At 35.1% G+C, this 17516-nt stretch overlaps 1 protein-coding gene and 1 non-coding gene across 4 annotated transcripts in view; both read left to right on the top strand.

Moving 5' to 3' along the window:
• PHIP (pleckstrin homology domain interacting protein) overlaps positions 1–17516 on the top strand; it is a 146037-nt gene that overhangs the window by 121081 nt on the left and 7440 nt on the right. For all 3 annotated transcript variants that reach the window (XM_030929652.1, XM_030929653.1, XM_030929654.1), the window contains 8 exons: positions 339–464; positions 3334–3403; positions 3723–3773; positions 4037–4186; positions 11520–11672; positions 12470–12633; positions 13086–13345; positions 13843–14040. In XM_030929652.1, the coding sequence (XP_030785512.1) occupies positions 339–464; positions 3334–3403; positions 3723–3773; positions 4037–4186; positions 11520–11672; positions 12470–12633; positions 13086–13345; positions 13843–14040 (1172 nt within the window). The remainder of the gene's footprint in view (positions 1–338; positions 465–3333; positions 3404–3722; positions 3774–4036; positions 4187–11519; positions 11673–12469; positions 12634–13085; positions 13346–13842; positions 14041–17516) is intronic.
• TRNAF-GAA lies at positions 574–646 on the top strand. Its single transcript has one exon. It is a non-coding gene; the product is annotated as a tRNA-Phe (tRNA).

The following is a 17516-nucleotide window of genomic DNA, read 5'->3' as shown; positions in this document are numbered from 1 at the left end:
CATACATCACAAAAATATATAAAGCCAAAACTTAAAAACTCTCCCCTTTCTACTCTCCTGCCACTCCCCATATAGATGTTCTCCCTCCCAAAAAGAGGACATTGTTAATAGTCTGGTGTGTTCCATTCCAAACATCTTGTATGCAAATACATAGTTATGGTTGCCCCTCTTTTTTTTTCTAACACAAATGCAGTTATGCTTCTTTGAAAATGACTTTATAAGACCAATGGTTTTTATGATTGGTTTAGACTGAAATTGAAAAGTTGGAATGTCTTGGTTTTAAATGATGTATTTCTAAATATAAGGAAGTTAAAATTTCTGTATTTTGTTTTTTTAAGGCGAGTTTCTTCCCTAATGTGGGAAGTTCGATATATAGAGCATAATACACGAACGTTTAATGAGCCTGGAAGCCCTATTGTGAAATCTGCTAAATTTGTGACTGATCTTCTTCTACATTTTATAAAGTAAGTTATTTTTTCATATGTAATTATGATAATTTTAATAATTAATGGCACTATAGTTCCTCTTAAAATAGAAAACATACTGTTTATGAAGAGGAAACGTTTAAGAGTAGCCAAAATAGCTCAGTTGGGAGAACGTTAGACTGAAGATCTAAAGGTCCCTGGTTTGATCCTGGGTTTTGGAAGAAACAGTTCATTGGCTAATAATAAGAATGAAATCATAAAAGCTGCATTACCATTGTGTTTTAAGGTTAAAATTTTTTTTAAAAGATTCTTTTCTCAATCTAACTGTTAGACAATAATAACAGTAAAGATTTATTTAACATGTAATGTTTTACCTACTTTAACTCTTCTAACCCAAGTAACAGTCTTACAGGTGGAAGAGATTATTTTCTGGAAGTTTGAATTGAGGGAACTATGGCCTATAGTGGTTAACATGTATAAGGTTGCACAGTAAATGAGTGTCTGCCATCTGATTTGAGAATTTTTCATCCTAGCAGTATATTGCCCTGTCAAGTATATTAACAAGTGTTTAAGTAGTCCAGCAGGAGACTGAATTTAACTTTCATGATTCTAGTTCAAAGTCAAGGTTAGTTCCTCATTGATTCCATAACAAGAGTGATAACCACTGTTTATTAAGGCAGAAGTACTTCCCTTCCTTATCTTAAGGATTTTATGCAGTCATACAATGAATTGAGCCTCCTAAGTTGAAGGCAGAGAAATGAATTCTATATTTTGTACAAAGACTGCTGTGATTCCATGTTATTATTTTGAATTTTTTTTCCTGGTTGAGAAGTAGTAACAGCATTTTAAAAGCTTACTTAGCTGTTATCAGCTTTCATTTTTACATAATGAAAACTTGAGGATTATTCAGGTTTTTTTTTTTTTTTTTTTTTTTTTTTAATATCCCTGCTTCATTCTCATTAATGGACATAATCTTTGAGTTTCTTTTTGATTAATGTTTTTTAACGGAGAAATGCAGGTCATTTCAGTATAAGAAAACACCTACCATAATTAGTAAGGTCAATTTTGTGCCCTTTCTCTACCTTATTCTCTAAGACATCTGTTGCTTTCCAATGGTTTGGGGGCTATTATTGCTATGCTTTTGTTTTCCTTATTGAAATTAGTAATTAAGCATTATCCTCTGCAGATTCTTATGTCTGTAATTTTTTGTAAGTGTTATAACTATGTGTAGGTATATCTGTTTTTTTCAAAGAGAATCCATAGAACTACATGAGATACCATATTCATATTTCAGTGAAATAATTTAGATGAAAATTGTTAATACGTTTGAAATAGTCTATGAAATGTATTTCTTTCAAACAGCTACTTTGAAATGTCTTTGAAATCAGATTCATGAAACACTTAAAGCATTTGTATTATATATTCCTGAAAATGAATCCGTGGCATTTTTTCAGATGTGTATATTTTGTTTAGAAATACTTTTTTTAGCAGATAGTTTTCAAGATATTAAGTATTCCTTGAAATTTTAATTATACTTTTTAATTGAGTTATTTGGCAAAATTTCAAGCAATTTATACATACAAAGTATAGTAATGGATGCTTGGAGGTAGTATTTTTATCCTCTTAATACAGTTTCATAGGATAGATAAATCTGTAAGAAACTATAATATAAGGAAAACTGTGACAAGTAATAAGAGAATTGTATAGAAGTTTAGATGAGAGTAGGATCACTTTTAGCTGTGATCATGGGGATTCAGATACAGGGGAGGAGAAGTATGTTAAGAAGACATTGTATACAAGGTAGATATTGATAGATTAAGGAAACGTTAGATGAAAAGAAAGCCGTTCCAGGGATAAGGAGCAGCATGAGGTAGGGAGGTTTAATTAAGGGTAATATAACTTGGGTGAGGTAGACAGTAATGAGTAGAAGTCATAGTAGAGATACAGTGCTATAAATTTGAGTTGGGGCCACATCATGGGTGGCCTTGAATGCCAATGTAAGGTTTTAGACTTTTAAAATATGAGCTATGAGAGCAAGGGGATGTTGAAAGTATTTTGACATGAGAATAAAATGTTTTACACTATGACTTAAAAATGTTAATTTGACTGCAGTGTCTAATTTAATTGATAGAGAAGACACAAGCAGCATAAATAGCAGATTGACTGCTATATTTGACCAACTAAGAGTTGATGAGGGCTTAATTTGTGGAAGTGAGAAAGGGACAGATGCCCAGATATACTTGGGGATAGAGTTCACAGCACTTGACCACTAATTGGATTTATAAGGAGGAGAAAAGGGAAAGAATAATGAAAAACCAAGATTCCCATTACTGTAAGAATGGTATGTTAAGAAAAAATAGAGAAAGGAACAAGGATATCTGGGGAGCCACTATTAAGTTTAAATATATGTGGAATTTTAGGTTGTGGTAGAATGCTCAGGAGAAGGGCTAGGACAGATGGCAGGAATTTTGGAATTCATTTACACAGATAAACCACCAGTATGTAAATTTATCAAAGCAAAAGGTACAGTGTCAAGAGAAGATGCCTAAGAACAAAGTTTTAGGAAATACATTTAAGAATAAAAGAAAGAAAGAGTTGGAAGACAAGAAATATATTAGCTGTTCGAAGACTGAGGAATGGAAGAAGCACAGCAGATACCTGAGCAAAGACTGGGAGATGAGTCTTGGGTTTGGTGTAATGGTATAGTCAGGCCACACTGAAAACCCTACATAGAGTGGAGGGGTCAGGGTTAAATGTGTGTGCATATATTATTGGAGTAAGCCAATGGAGAAGAAAGCAGGCCTTCAGCTTCTACTTTTATCTCACAATATGGTTTTAGGAACAAATTTTTAAGGAAAAAAATTATCATGACTCTAATCTTACATTTTAACATTTCCTTGTTATGTAGGGATCAGACTTGTTATAACATAATTCCACTTTATAATTCAATGAAGAAGAAAGTGTTGTCTGATTCTGAGGTATGTAATATTTCATTATGATTACTATATTGATATTCTCTGTATAAAAAGAAATTTACATATTGTAGTTTTCAGGTAAAAGCTGTTGTGAAAATTATTTCTTGTCTAGTATAGTTTAAAACAAAAACCGGCAGTAGAATATTCTTCTTAGAGTTACAAAAAAATTTTTAATGGGAAACTTTTTAATGAGTCAGTAAAGTGCCCCAGCGTATACATTACAGTGTTCCAGTGTGTAAAGGAAATAATTGCTAATTAATCAACTATAAAGTATAATGACATTTAAAATGTTTTATAAATCTGATAAATTCTTGCCTCAAAGGAAGAAGAGAAAGATGCTGATGTGCCAGGAACTTCTACTCGAAAAAGGAAGGTAATATAGTTTTAGTTTTAGCAGGAGTACTTTATATGAATTAAAATGTATTAAGAGCTTTCTTTATTTTTTTACTCTTAGCATTTTAAAAGACATTCAAATGAGTTTCAGTTACAAAACGTATGTTTTTTAGAACTTGGTGAATATTTTCTTTTGTTTGAATTATTATGTATTACCCAGTTATCTAAGCTAAGACTGCATTAAAAGTACAAATTTTATTGTGTAAGTGCTCTTTTATTAATATATTTGAACACTTATCGCAGGACCATCAGCCTAGACGAAGATTACGTAATAGAGCCCAGTCTTACGATATTCAAGCATGGAAGAAACAGTGTGAAGAATTGTTAAATCTCATATTTCAATGTGAAGATTCAGAGCCTTTCCGTCAGCCAGTAGATCTCCTTGAATATCCAGTAAGTGTTTTTGAAAATATTTTCTTTACCTGTCAGTTTGCTACGTATCTTTTACATGACAGTTGGCTATTTTAGTTACTTTTTATGATTATTGTTCATTTCTTATGGAAGGAGCCCTGAACCAAGACACTGTAAGAAATGGCTTATTCTGTTCCTACCAGTTGTGCAGCTTTGAGCAAGTCCCTTAGTTTTCTCATCTGAATTTTTCTTTCTTTTTGTCTTCCCTACACTGATTCTGTGAATTTATTATGGCAGTTATCTAGGAAAACAAAAAATAATAATGCCTACGTCCTTACAGGATTATGGAGATGTAAAGAGAATATATAAAAATAATTTTTAGGCCAGGCGTGGTGGCTCACACCTGTAATCTCAGCACTTTGGGAGGCCGAGGCAGGCAGATCACAAGGTCAGGAGATCAAGACCATCCTGGCTAACATGGTGAAACCCCGTCTCTACTAAAAATACAAAAAAAAAAAAAAAAAAAAAAAACAAAAATAGCTGGGCGTGGTGGCGGGTGCCTGTAGTCCCATCTACTCGGGAGGCTGAGGCAGGAGAATGGCATGAACCCGGGAGGCGGAGCTTGCAGTGAGCTGAGATCCCGCTGCCTGGGCGACAGAGCGAGAGACTCGGTCTCAAAAACAAAAACAAACAAAAATAATAGTTTTTAAATGTGAAGCACTGTGTACAAATGTAAGGTGACATTATTGTATATATTTAGGTATGCCAATGTATAATCTTTATGGAATACATGGTAAAAAGAGCTAAGTAAACATGATCCAAGTATTTATTTTGGCATGCAATCATAGCAATCTAAATTTAGTGTAGAGTGATTTCTCATCCCTTTAAAAAGTAATTGAATGTTGTATAGTTCAGGGGCTGGGTGCAGTATCTCACGTAATCCCTGCACTTTGGGAGGCCGAGGCGGGTGGATAACCTGAGGCCAGGAGTTCGAGACCAGCCTGACCAACATGGTGAAATCCCGTCTCTACTAAAAATGCAAAAATTACCCGGGCGTGGTGGTGGGCACCTGTAATCCAAACTACTCGGGAGGCTGAGGCGGGACAATCGTTTGAACGTGGGAGGCGGAGGTTGCAGTGAGCCAAGATGGCGCCATTGCACTCCAGCTTGGGTGACAGAGCGAGACTCTTGTCTCAAAAAAAAAAGTTACGCAGTTCAGATAGCATTCATGGTTTGAAATGAAAATAAAAATGTTTTATAAGACATCATGACCTAGATGTGGTATCATTGGACATCATTATCTTATCCCTTTAAAAAGTAATTAAATGTTATATAGTTCAGGGGCTGGGCGCAGTGGCTCACACCTGTAATCCCAGCACTTTGGGAGGGTGACGCAGGCAGATCACCCGAGGTCAGGAGTTCAAGACCAGCCTGACCAACATGGTAAAATCCTGTCTCTACTAAAAATACAAAAATTAGCCAGGCTGATTTTTGTTCTAACTTACAATGATGAAAATAGAGAAATTTCATCAACAGATAAATATCAGAAAATGACTTTTTTCGTGTCATTTAAAATACCAGAAACATAGAATGTTAAATGTGGAAGAGAAATCTTTAATTCCAGTGGCGTGATAAATTGAGCTAATTAGAACCTCACCTTTGGGAAAACCTAGGACTGAGCTGATGCTATAATGTTCTGGCTTTCATTTCTCTCTGTTTTCACAACTTACGGATTTCACTTTGGTTCTTGCAAGCTCAGCTATGTATTCTTTTGGAAAATAAATTGCTGTTTATTCATTGTTTTAGGCGTTTGTATTCTGGGCTTTACACAGAAAAGAAGGGATAGAAATAAGACAATGTTTTTATTCTAGAGGCACAAGTATTAACACTATACAGAGATAATTGAGTCCTTGGGCAGTGGTGAAAAAAGAATTTGGAGCTGAAACCCAACCCTAAACCAGAAGTATTGAAGAACTACACCCTGAATGAAAATTCCTTTCACAACAAAGAATGTGTTCCCCAGTGGTTCTAATGTCAGAGAGGAGAAATTTTCCTAAACGTACGCTATACATGGACTTAGAATCCAAATTTGCACTACCCTTGTGTAGAAATCCATTATGGAAAAAAATTTAATCCTTAACTGAATGAACTAATGATTAAAAAAAAAAAAAAAACCTATGTAAGGGACTGATTTACTATCATAATAAGATGACAGAAACAACCAATGGAAATATTAGTAACCTCTCCCTGAAAATTGGAGTAATAGATTGTTCTGAATTACTAGACTTCATTAAAAAAAAGGGAGATGACATTCGTTAAGATTACTGTTGTTATATGTACCACCAAGAAAAAAGAAATGCTGTGAGTTAAACTTTGATAGATAATTTTGGTTAAAGGAATAAATGAAAGAATAAGAAACATGGGGGGAAAGTATGTTATTTGAGAGGAAAAGAGGGAAGACATATTAAAACCAGTTAAATAGAATCCTGGAAATGAAATGTATAATTACTGAAATTAAACTTACTGGACAGTTTTAAAAACAGATTAAAGAGATAGTAAATGTAAAGATCTAAGCAAATTCTATAGAATCCCACACAGAATGATAAAGAGATTGAGTGTGAAGGAGAGGGTAAGAGGTAATGGTAGAAAGAGAAGATCCAAAGTATGTCTAACAAAAATTTCAGTGGAAGAGAATAGACAGAATGGGAGAGGAGAAATATTTGAGGAGCTAATGGCCAAGAACTTTTTTTTTTTTTTTTTTTTTTTTGGAGACAGAGTCTTACTCTGTCACCAGGCTGGAGTGCAGTGGCTCAATCTGGGATCACTACAAACTCTGCCTCGTGGGTTCAAGCGATTCTCCTGCCTCAGCCTCCCGAGTAGCTGGAATTATAGGCACATGCTACCACGCGCAGCTAATTTTTATATTTTTAGTAGAGATGGGGTTTCACCATGTTGGCCAGGATGGTCTCGATCTCTTGACCTCGTGATCTGCCTGCCTTAGCCCCCCAAAGGGCTGGGATTACAGGCGTGAGCCACCATGCTCGATGGCCAGGAATTTTCTAGAATTAGTAAACATTTGACAAACTATGATTCCTGATCGGGATATACAAGAAAAAAATCTTTACCTAGAATAAGAGTGAAAAAAACTCAACAATTGAAAGTCAAAAAGAAAATGTTAAAACAGTCAGACAAAAAAAATGGAGGAGACCTGAGACTGCTCCAAGCCACTCACTTTACTAATGTTGAACTGAGACTCACCTTGCTAAGATTTATAGACAAAGCTGTTTCTTGCTATTTATTTGTGGCTATTTATAGACAAAGCGACAATGGGAACCCGTATCCCTTATATCCAGTGCACCAGTTATATGTGATATTCTGAGACAATAGGCAAATGAATTTTTGTATAAAGTTCACTTTTCAAACTTAAGAGGGAAATATATAAGAATGCAGTCATCTTTTACATATTCAAAATAATGAGAACAATATTTAGCAAATATTTAGAACCTGTCCCACCAGCTAAACGTGTTAGCCGACGAAAAGTAGTAGAAATAAGAAAAATGTAATCTCTTGCCTCTTGCGGTACTCTGTGATGGAGGTCTGTTTTGTTAATTACTGTCACAGAAGAGAAGAAGAAAACATTGGATACCAACCTACTTTTTATAATTCAGAATTAACTGTATCATCCTTACTTTAGTGGAATATTTAAGGCAGATCACACACTTCATATTTCACCTTTTATATGAAAATATTAGTTCACATTTTGAGTGTAATCAAATATTCAAAGCAAGATATTAAATTTTTGATGGAAATAAATGGGCTTAATAATCTACAGCTTTCATGTATTCAACAGAATTGTATTGAGCAGTTATCATGTACTATACTGCATGGTGGAAGGCCAAGATGTGAGCCAAGAAAAATTAAGTATTCTACATAAATTTTACATTACCCAAAATATTGCAAAACATTTTAAAAAATCATTTTTATATTTTGCCCAAATCTGCAAAGTTTGTAACACCAGTAATGTAAAATCTCTAAGAACTTGTTAACTAAAGAGCCCACCTCTAAATAATCTATGGATTAAACAAATCTCATGGGGATTAAAAAAATGTATTGAACTCAATTAAAATAAATTCAGTGTATCAAAATTTGTAGGACGCAGTTAAAGCAATGCAGGAAAATTTCTAATACTAAAGTGTACTAAAGAGTACAGCAGGAAAGGAGAAGTTTCAAATCAGTAATCGAAGATCACTCCTCAAGAACCTAGAGAAAGAGTAAAATCAACCAAAAGTAAGCCAACAAAAGGAAATAATAAAGAGCTGAAATCAGTGAAACTCGAAAAAGAAAAACAATAGAGAAAATCTATAAAATTGGAAGCTGGTTATTTGAGAAGATCAACAAGATTGACAAGCCTCTGTTAAGATTTACAAAGCTATAAAGAGAGAAGACAGATTGTTAATATCAGGGATGATATAGAGCATATCACTATAGACCCTGCAAATACCAGAAGGATGATAAAGTAAAAATAAATAATACTACAAAGAATTATACATACATAAATTTGGTAACTTACATGAAATAGACCGATACTCAAAGTGTAAACTACCACAACTCACCCAGTATGAAACAGGTAACTCAGTAACCCTATTAGGGAAATTTAATTTGTGATTATAAGTTTTTGAAAAAGAAATGTCTAGTCCCGGATGGCTTCACTGGAGAATTCAACCAAACATTTAAAGAATTAACACAAATTCTACACAGTCTCTTCCAGAAGATAGAAAAACTCAAATTCCCAACTCATTCTATGAAGGCCAGTGTTCCCCTGATCTCAAAACCAGACAATAACAGTAGAAAAGAAGAAAAAAAATAACCAAATAACAGCAAATAGAATTCAGGAATATATTAAAAAGTGATTTTATACCATGACCAAGTGCTGTTTATTCCAGAGATACAAGGATGGTTCATTATTCAAAAACCAGTCAGTATAATCCATCATATTAATAGGCTAGTGAATAAAAATCTCATGATTATATCAAGTAATACAGAAAGAGCATTTGACAAAATTTCACACCCATTTGTTCTATGAATGTGCATTTTGGTTATGGTAAAGTCAATGCGGTCACAGGAGGAAATGAAAACAAGGCTTGGAAGGAAAAAGTTTATTATACTGAAGATTCCCAGGCCGGGCATGGTGGCTCACACCTGTAATCCCAGCACTTTGGGAGGCCAAGGTTGGTGGATCACTTAAGCTCAGGAGTGTGAGACCAGCCTGAGCAATATGGCAAAACCCTGTCTTTACAGAAAATACAAAAATTAGCCAGGTTCTGTGGTGTGCACCTGTAGTCCGAGCTACTCATGAGGATTGCTTGAGCCTGGGAGATGGACATTGCAGTGAGCCAAGGTCACACCACTGCACTCTAGCCTGGCAATAGAGTGAGACCCTATCTCATTAAAAAAAAAAAAAAAGTAAAAAAGAGTCCCAGAAAAGTAGGGGGTTACCACATGCCACACAGGGCCACAGGGGAAGTGCTTGGTTTTGGTTGGGTAGGAGAGACCAAAACTAGGGAAAAGCTTTGAAATCATTTATTGGGGTTTCTGCAGGAAATGCAAGGCAGGTCACAGTTAATAGCTTATTATTGGCTAGTTTGAATAATTTCATTGGGCTCTGGGGCACACGTATCTAATTGTCTGGTCCCAGCCCTGGGATGATTTAAAACAGGGAAATACTGGCTTAGTGTGTGAGAGTGAGAAAAGGAGCTGATTGTGGCTTTATACTTGGGATTCATTGGTATGCATATGAAAGACATGTTCTCAGTGGAGCCCGTCACTAAGAATTGACTGCCCCAGAAAGGGGCAGTCTTTCCTCAGGTCTGTAAGGCCCCCCAGGTACCAGATCATCCTTGGCCCTGTGACTAGATGGCAAATAGACAAATGCAGAATCTGAAGAAACAAGACGTTAATTCATTATAAAACCCCTAAGAAAACTGGGAATAAAGGAAAACTTCCACAACTTGATAAAGTACATCTATAAAAAACCTACAGCTAACATCATGTTTACTGGTGACAGACTGAGTGCTTTCCCCCTAAGAATTAGGAATGACTGAAAAATGTTCACTCTCACCACTGCTCTTCAACATAGCACTGGAAATTCTAGCCAATGCAATAAGGCAAGAAAAGGAAATAAAAGGCATACCTATTGGAAAGGAAGAAATAAAAATTTGTAAAGGCAGTAATCCTGCCTTATATGGCACCTTCTTCAGGGTCAGACATATTTGATCATAATTTAAACTTGATGGTACAAAGTCAAGTTGTTATACTTCAAAAAATATAATCGCATACTGAGGGACTTTTGAAAAACTGCAGGCCAGATGTGGTGGCTAATGCCTGTAATCCTAGCACTTTGGGAGGCCAAGGCAGGCAGATTATTTAAGCCAGAGAGTTTGAGACCAGTCTCAGCAACATGGCGAGACCCCGTCTCTACAAAAATTATACAAATTAGCTGGGCATGGTAGTGCCTGCCTGTAGTCCCCGCCACTTGAGAGGCTGAGGTGGGAAGATTGCTTGAGTCTGGGAGGCCTAGGATGCAGTGAGCTGTGATGGCATCAACTGCACTCTAACCTGGGCAACAGCAAGACTGTTGCTCCCAAAAAAGGGGGAGTACAATACTCTTTGTCCCTGCTTAAAAAAAAAAAAAAGCATACTCTGATAATTTTAGAATTATATACCATATTATGATGATTTTCTGTTGCTCTTTCACTTGTGTGTTTTTATTGGTTCCAATCTGTTACCTAATTTTATACTCAATTGACTAGGTAGACACCTCAGGTGACATGCATAGACTTTGTGGCAACTATTCACATTTGTTAATTCTTTATTATTGCAAAGCAAAACTCCCAATTGTAGTACTGAAGTTGAGATTACTAGAACTTAGGTGTCTCCATAAATGGGATGCTGGCATACTTCCATCGTTTTTATTTCCTTAAAGTTAGTTGTATTTCAATGCGTCAGACCTTTAGAATTTATAAGTAGTATAAAGTTTTGAGAGTTTCTTTCAAACTTTTGGTTGTAGAGGTGGGCTTTTTCCTTACTCTTTTACTTTCCCCTTTCTAGTACAACTCTATCTCCCAAGTCTCCAGTGAAAAATTAATAACTTCTGTGTTTTTGAATAAGAAAATAATTTTTGATTGCAATTTAAGGGGGAGAGTATGAAATAAATTAGAATTATTAGAAAAAAGGAACTCTTGATAAGGGGAACAGGAGTGATTATTAAGAGTTCTAGGACTTGTAGTCATCATAAAAATCCTGTGCAAATCCCTGCGCTAAGAAGTGATGCTTTGTGTAGTAATAATTGTAACACCACCTATTTTCCCTCTCCTAGGACTACAGAGATATCATTGACACTCCAATGGATTTTGCTACCGTTAGAGAAACTTTAGAGGCTGGGAATTATGAGTCACCAATGGAGTTATGTAAAGATGTCAGACTTATTTTCAGTAATTCCAAAGCATATACACCAAGCAAAAGATCAAGGGTATATAATTAAATTTTGTTTATGACTAGATTGAGTTAGAGGAGTATATTAAATGACTAAATGTTGCTTTACTTAAAATTTAGGTCCAAGTTAACTTTGTTGTATTCTGAGTATTGTCCTACTGGTAAAAGAATTTATACCTTTCTGCTCAGCTCCTTGTATGAAATAACATTTATGTTATCTTTGATGTCTGGTAATGGTTACTTTTCTTGAAGTACTGTGATTGAATAGATAGGTGCAAATTGTCCTGGTATGCACCAGAGCCATCTGGCCTTGACTTTTCTAGCTATTATCTGCCTTATGGAGCATTTTTGTGAATGATTTTTACAAATAAGTAAAAATATAAATATAATTTAAAACTCTTTGACCAGACATAACATCACAAAGGAGTGCTATATAGCAGTGAAATGAGAAAGAAGAGATGCTAGTCCTAGGTAGAAAACAGGTTCAAACCTTTGGGATAGTTTCAGTGTAATAGGGTTGACAATAAGGAGTTTTGTCTGTATGAGCCATTTGAATTTAGAGTCAGACTTTTCTTTAAGAATCTCAAAGCTTGGAAGATTTTGAGATTTTAAGAATCTCAAAACTTAGAAGATTTTCTGTTCTAAACACAAAAATATTTAATTGTTAAAATGCCTCAGTTTACCTTTTCATCAAAAGATTAGGAAAAAGGATGTCAAAAACAGTATTTAAATTCTAAATAGTTTTTCCTGGAAAAATATTTACATTACAATATTTACTGAACAAAGGTATTTTCCTCCGAGGAATGTTTGAACACTTTTTTTTTCCCCTCACAGATTTACAGCATGAGTTTGCGCCTGTCTGCTTTCTTTGAAGAACACATTAGTTCAGTTTTATCAGACTATAAATCTGCTCTTCGTTTTCATAAAAGAAATACCATAACCAAAAGGAGGAAGAAGAGAAACAGAAGCAGCTCTGTTTCCAGTAGTGCTGCGTCAAGGTATTTAATTTCTTTTAAATACCACTAACTGATCTATAACTTTCATCTAAATGATAGAACTTGGTGTTTTTTAATACTTCCTTTACTATTCCCTATATTACAGAATGATATATTTGACATGCAAGTTCCTATGATGTGGAGGATTTTTAATCTTTTAACTAAAGCTATACTAGTGTAAGTGCTTAAATTCAAACTGCTAAATCTATACAGTAAAACAGCATTTTTAGGATAGTGATGGCATCATGCTTTCCGTCATATAACTTTAGCATTTACAGTGATCCTTCACTAAATATTCACTTTCAAAGGCTCACAATCATATGAAATCCACTACAAATCTCATATTTTAACATATTTCATAATAGTACAAATACTGAATCCAACAATATTATAAACTGTTTTATTCATTCATATAGAACTATAACAGTGACTTGACAATACTATTTTATTTACAGCCCTGAAAGGAAAAAAAGGATCTTAAAACCCCAGCTAAAGTCAGAAATCTCTACCTCTGCATTCTCTACACCTACACGATCAATACCGCCAAGACACAATGCTGCTCAGATAAACGGTAAAACAGAATCTAGTTCTGTGGTTCGAACCAGAAGCAACCGAGTGGTTGTAGATCCACTTATCACTGAGCAACCATCTACTTCTTCAGCTGCAAAGACTTTTATTACAAAAGCGAATGCATCTGCAATACCAGGGAAACCAAGTAAGACTGACTTTCTAAATTGTAATGTGTCTGATGATTTTCTTAATTTAAGCTTTTACTTTGCCAAATGCAGTATACTGAGTTTTAGTAATTTCTAGCAGACTGTTGTTTTTGCCTTCTTTATTAATTTCCTATTTAAAAAAAGTTTTTAATAAGAATGAAATTGAATTTTACGTCATTATAGACTAATGCTTAGAAATGACAATTCTGATCTAAACTACTGAATTTAAATCATAATACCCACACTAGCTAGCAATTTGCCAAGACTTGCCTTCGTAATTTTGAAATGATGGGACAGCTTCTAAAAGGGCTGAAACTATTAAGAGTCTCTAGTTGGATATGCCTTTTTCCTATTAGAAAGTAGATTTCCTAAGAAAGCTTTAAGCATCCTTCAGGTTTTGTTGTCTTAGCTAATTCAAATAATTCAGGTTAACCTTTTTTCTTATCTTTAGGTTCAGTAACTCTTTAATTTTTAACTTTTTGTTTATGTGTTTTAGTACTAGAGAATTCCGTGAAACATTCCAAAGCTTTGAATACTCTTTCCTGTCCTGGTCAATCCAGTTTTAGTCATGGCACTAGGAATAATTCTGCAAAAGAAACCATGGAAAAGGAAAAGCCAGTCAAACGTAAAATGAAGTCGTCTATACTCCCAAAGGCATCCACTCTTTCAAAGTCATCAGCTGTCATTGAGCAAGGTAAGGTATTATTGCTATCTTTCAAGATACAGTAGATCCTTATTATAAATGATGCTTTTGTTGGAATCAGCATTTATATCCACTTTTTAGGTTGCCCACTTAAAAGTCACACATCTGTATTAGTTGATAAATTTACTGCAATGAGCTATTATTGTGCCACTGCACTCCATCCTGGTAAACAGAATGAGACCCTGTCTCAAAAGAAAAAAAGAAATTTATCTTCAAAGTTTAAATTAAATAGGATATAGTTAACCCAATGTAGCATTCTTCACTTTTGTAGAAAAATGTTTAAGTAAATATTGGATCACAAAACTACTTATTTTTCTAGACAGACTTTTATTAAATAATAATTCATTGGGGTTGTCTACAACTGTAGAATACAACTTTTGACACTTTACTGTTATACTTGAAGTTCTTTCAGCTTTAGGTTTTTATTGTAAAGTCTTCATGTTTGAAAGATGAAGAAAGTAAATACTAAAATATGCCATGTGACGTGTTAAAATAATACGGCTTCTTGGCAGCAGACAGCCTAATAATAAGCATTTTGCATCATGACTTTCAAAGTGTTTCTTAAGACATTTCTTCTTCATTGTTGTCTTTAGAAACCTCTTTAAATTTAATTTCTCTACTGAAATCTTATTTTGGTTAATGGCATTGGGATCTACCCATGTAAACTTAAAATCAGGGAGTCATCCTAGCCTTCTCTTCAGCAACTGAATCTCTTCAACAGCTTTTTGTTTTTGTTGTTTCTCCTTCCATAACATCTCTTAAATCTATTCTCTCCTCTCCATTCTCACCGCCCTGACGTTATTTCAAGGCTTACATAATTTCTTGCCTGGACTATTTTCCTAGTTTCCTAACTGGTCTTCCTGCCTCAGTTCTCAACTCTTTCTTAACCAATCCATCTCCCATATTGCAGCCAAAGTGATCTTTTCATTTCTCTCTAGCACATGTGGATGTGTGTACATACACGCAGAGAAAACCCTTCCTTGCCCTCAAATCATATATGGAAACAATTTTAATTTTTTGCCTGTTACACAAGACTCTCTGTTACTTGGCTCTTGCCTAACATTGCAGGTTCTTTTGCCTTCTTTCTTTTGTTTCCCAGTCATCCTAAACACTTAGAAGTTCCTGAGTCTTTGTTCTTTTCTTCTTTGGGGGGGGATGTCTTTTTTCCCTCCTAGTTTAATGGTCTGTTGCCTTTCACGTCTCACTTAAAATATCGTTTCTAGGAAGTCTTCTCCTGGCTTCTTTAGATAGAATCAAGCACTTCCATCTTTTTTTTTTTTTTTCCCAAAGACAGGATCTTGTTCTGTCACTCAGACTGGAATGCAATGGCCTGATTTCCATTCACTGCAACCTCAGCCTTTCAGGTTCAATCAGTTCTTCTGCCTCAGCCCCCCATGTAGCTGGAATTATAGGTGTATGCCACAACACCCGGCTAATTTTGTATTTTTGATAAAGACAGGATTTCTCCATGTTGACCAGGATGGTCTGAAACTTCTGGCCTCTAGTGATCCACCCCACTTGGCCTCCCAAAGTATTGTGATTTCAGATGTGAGCTGCCACGCCCAGCCAAGCACTTCCATCTTTATGTCCCAGAAAACCCTGTTCATTACCTTTGGTGATGCTTATAATACTGATCAGGTTATTCATTTTCACATGTCTGTATCTCCAGAAGAATCTGAGGTTAATGTGTTTACTCATTTTTAATGCCCATTATAGAGAAGATAATTGTTTGAATAAATAACCAAAATACTTTGCATATGAATGTTTCACATTTTTAATATCTGCCCCCTTTCTGAACTGAATTTAGAATTTGAATAGTATATTGGCCTTCCTTGCTGCTTTTTATTCTTGAATCCTAGAGAAATCAAATATATATGATGAATTGGTTCTAGCATTATGATAGCGGAGGTCTGGTCTCATAGTCCATTTGATTTATAATGTTTGAGTATTAGAAATACTCGAGTACTGGTACTGTATAGAAATATCATTATCTATTAGTTAACATTAACAGTGATTTATTATAAATAATGACACCTAAATTAACTGTCTAGAATCAAGCAGTGTTGTCTAGTGGAATATAATACAAGACATATATGTAATTTTAAATTTTGCAGTCACTATGTTTAGTAAAAATAGGTAAAGTTAATTTTAATAATATTTTATTCCATTGCATCCAAAGTGTTATTTCAGTATTTAATCAGTGTTTTAAAATATATACTGCTTTAGTATTTAAATTAAAATTTAATTAAAAATTTAGTTCCTAAACTGCGTAACTTTTCATGTGCCCAGGACAACACAGTTCAAGATCAGTGGTTTTTAAACTTTTTAAAAAAACTTCTGAATTCCTTTTTAAGAAAGCTGCATTCATTCTTAATCTTTTTACATTATATATTGCTTTATAAAGTTGATGAGTCCTATAGTCCCTAAGAAAAATGTACATAAACATATTCATACAAAATTTTGGACCATTTCAAGGGATTCATGTAGTCCTTAAAGCCTATCTTCTGTAGTAGGTACATGTGCTGGATATTTAGAACCCCTGTAGTCATAATGTAAAACAAGAGGGATTGACAGAATCCCTAGGCAGTTTAAATGTCAGTTGCTCCATAGGAAATACTTAACTACTTTATGTCCACACCCACATTTTTTCCCAACCACTAATCTAAAGAGAGTCATTTCACTATGGGGATCAGGAATTGAAATCTTTGCATTTTCTGTCTGTACTTGACTCTGACCTTTGGTGAGTCTCTTAACTATGTTTTTTTGTTTTGTTTTGTTTTGTTTGAGACGGGGTCTTGCTCTTGTCGCCCAGGCTGTCTTGTCGCCCAGGCTGGAGTGCAGTAGCGTGATCTCAGCTCACTGCAGCCTCCGCCTCCCAGGTTCAAACGATTCTCCTGCCTCAGCCCCCTGAGTAGCTGGGATTACAGGTACCCACCACCACGCCCAGCTAATTTTTGTACTTTTAGTAGAGACAAGGTTTCGCCATGTTGGCCAGGCTGGTCTCGAACTCCTGACCTCAGGTGATCCGCCTGCTGTGGCCTCCCAGAGTGCTGGCATTGTAATTGTGAGCCACTGCACCCAACCAACCATGATTTTCTTATTTACAAAGTACAGTTCCAACCTGTGACCAAAAATGCTCTTACGAAGATATATTCTCTTTAAAAGCAGTTTACATCTATGAATTTCCTCAAAAATAGAGCATTGCAAATCACCTACTTTATCAAATAAAAACATGTCAGAAATTTGGAGGGAAAGAGAGTTCGTTACTGATAGTTCCTGTGGCATGTTTTTCCTTTATCTAAGTTATAGCATTTTTTTCTACAACAGAAAGGTGATTCATCATCTCCAGATCCTTCAGGTTTAGAATTTGATTGCCAGCATTTTCTCTCTTGTTTTATGAAGCATAATGGCCTTTTGTCATGGAGTTTGTTACAGTGGGATCTTAATCATGATTATGGTGGCACACA

This window comes from Rhinopithecus roxellana, chromosome 4 (assembly GCF_007565055.1).
Source record: "Rhinopithecus roxellana isolate Shanxi Qingling chromosome 4, ASM756505v1, whole genome shotgun sequence".
Lineage (NCBI taxonomy): Eukaryota > Metazoa > Chordata > Mammalia > Primates > Cercopithecidae > Rhinopithecus > Rhinopithecus roxellana.
The sequence above is the reverse complement of the archived record's forward strand: the minus strand, read 5'-3'. Positions and strand labels throughout refer to the sequence as shown.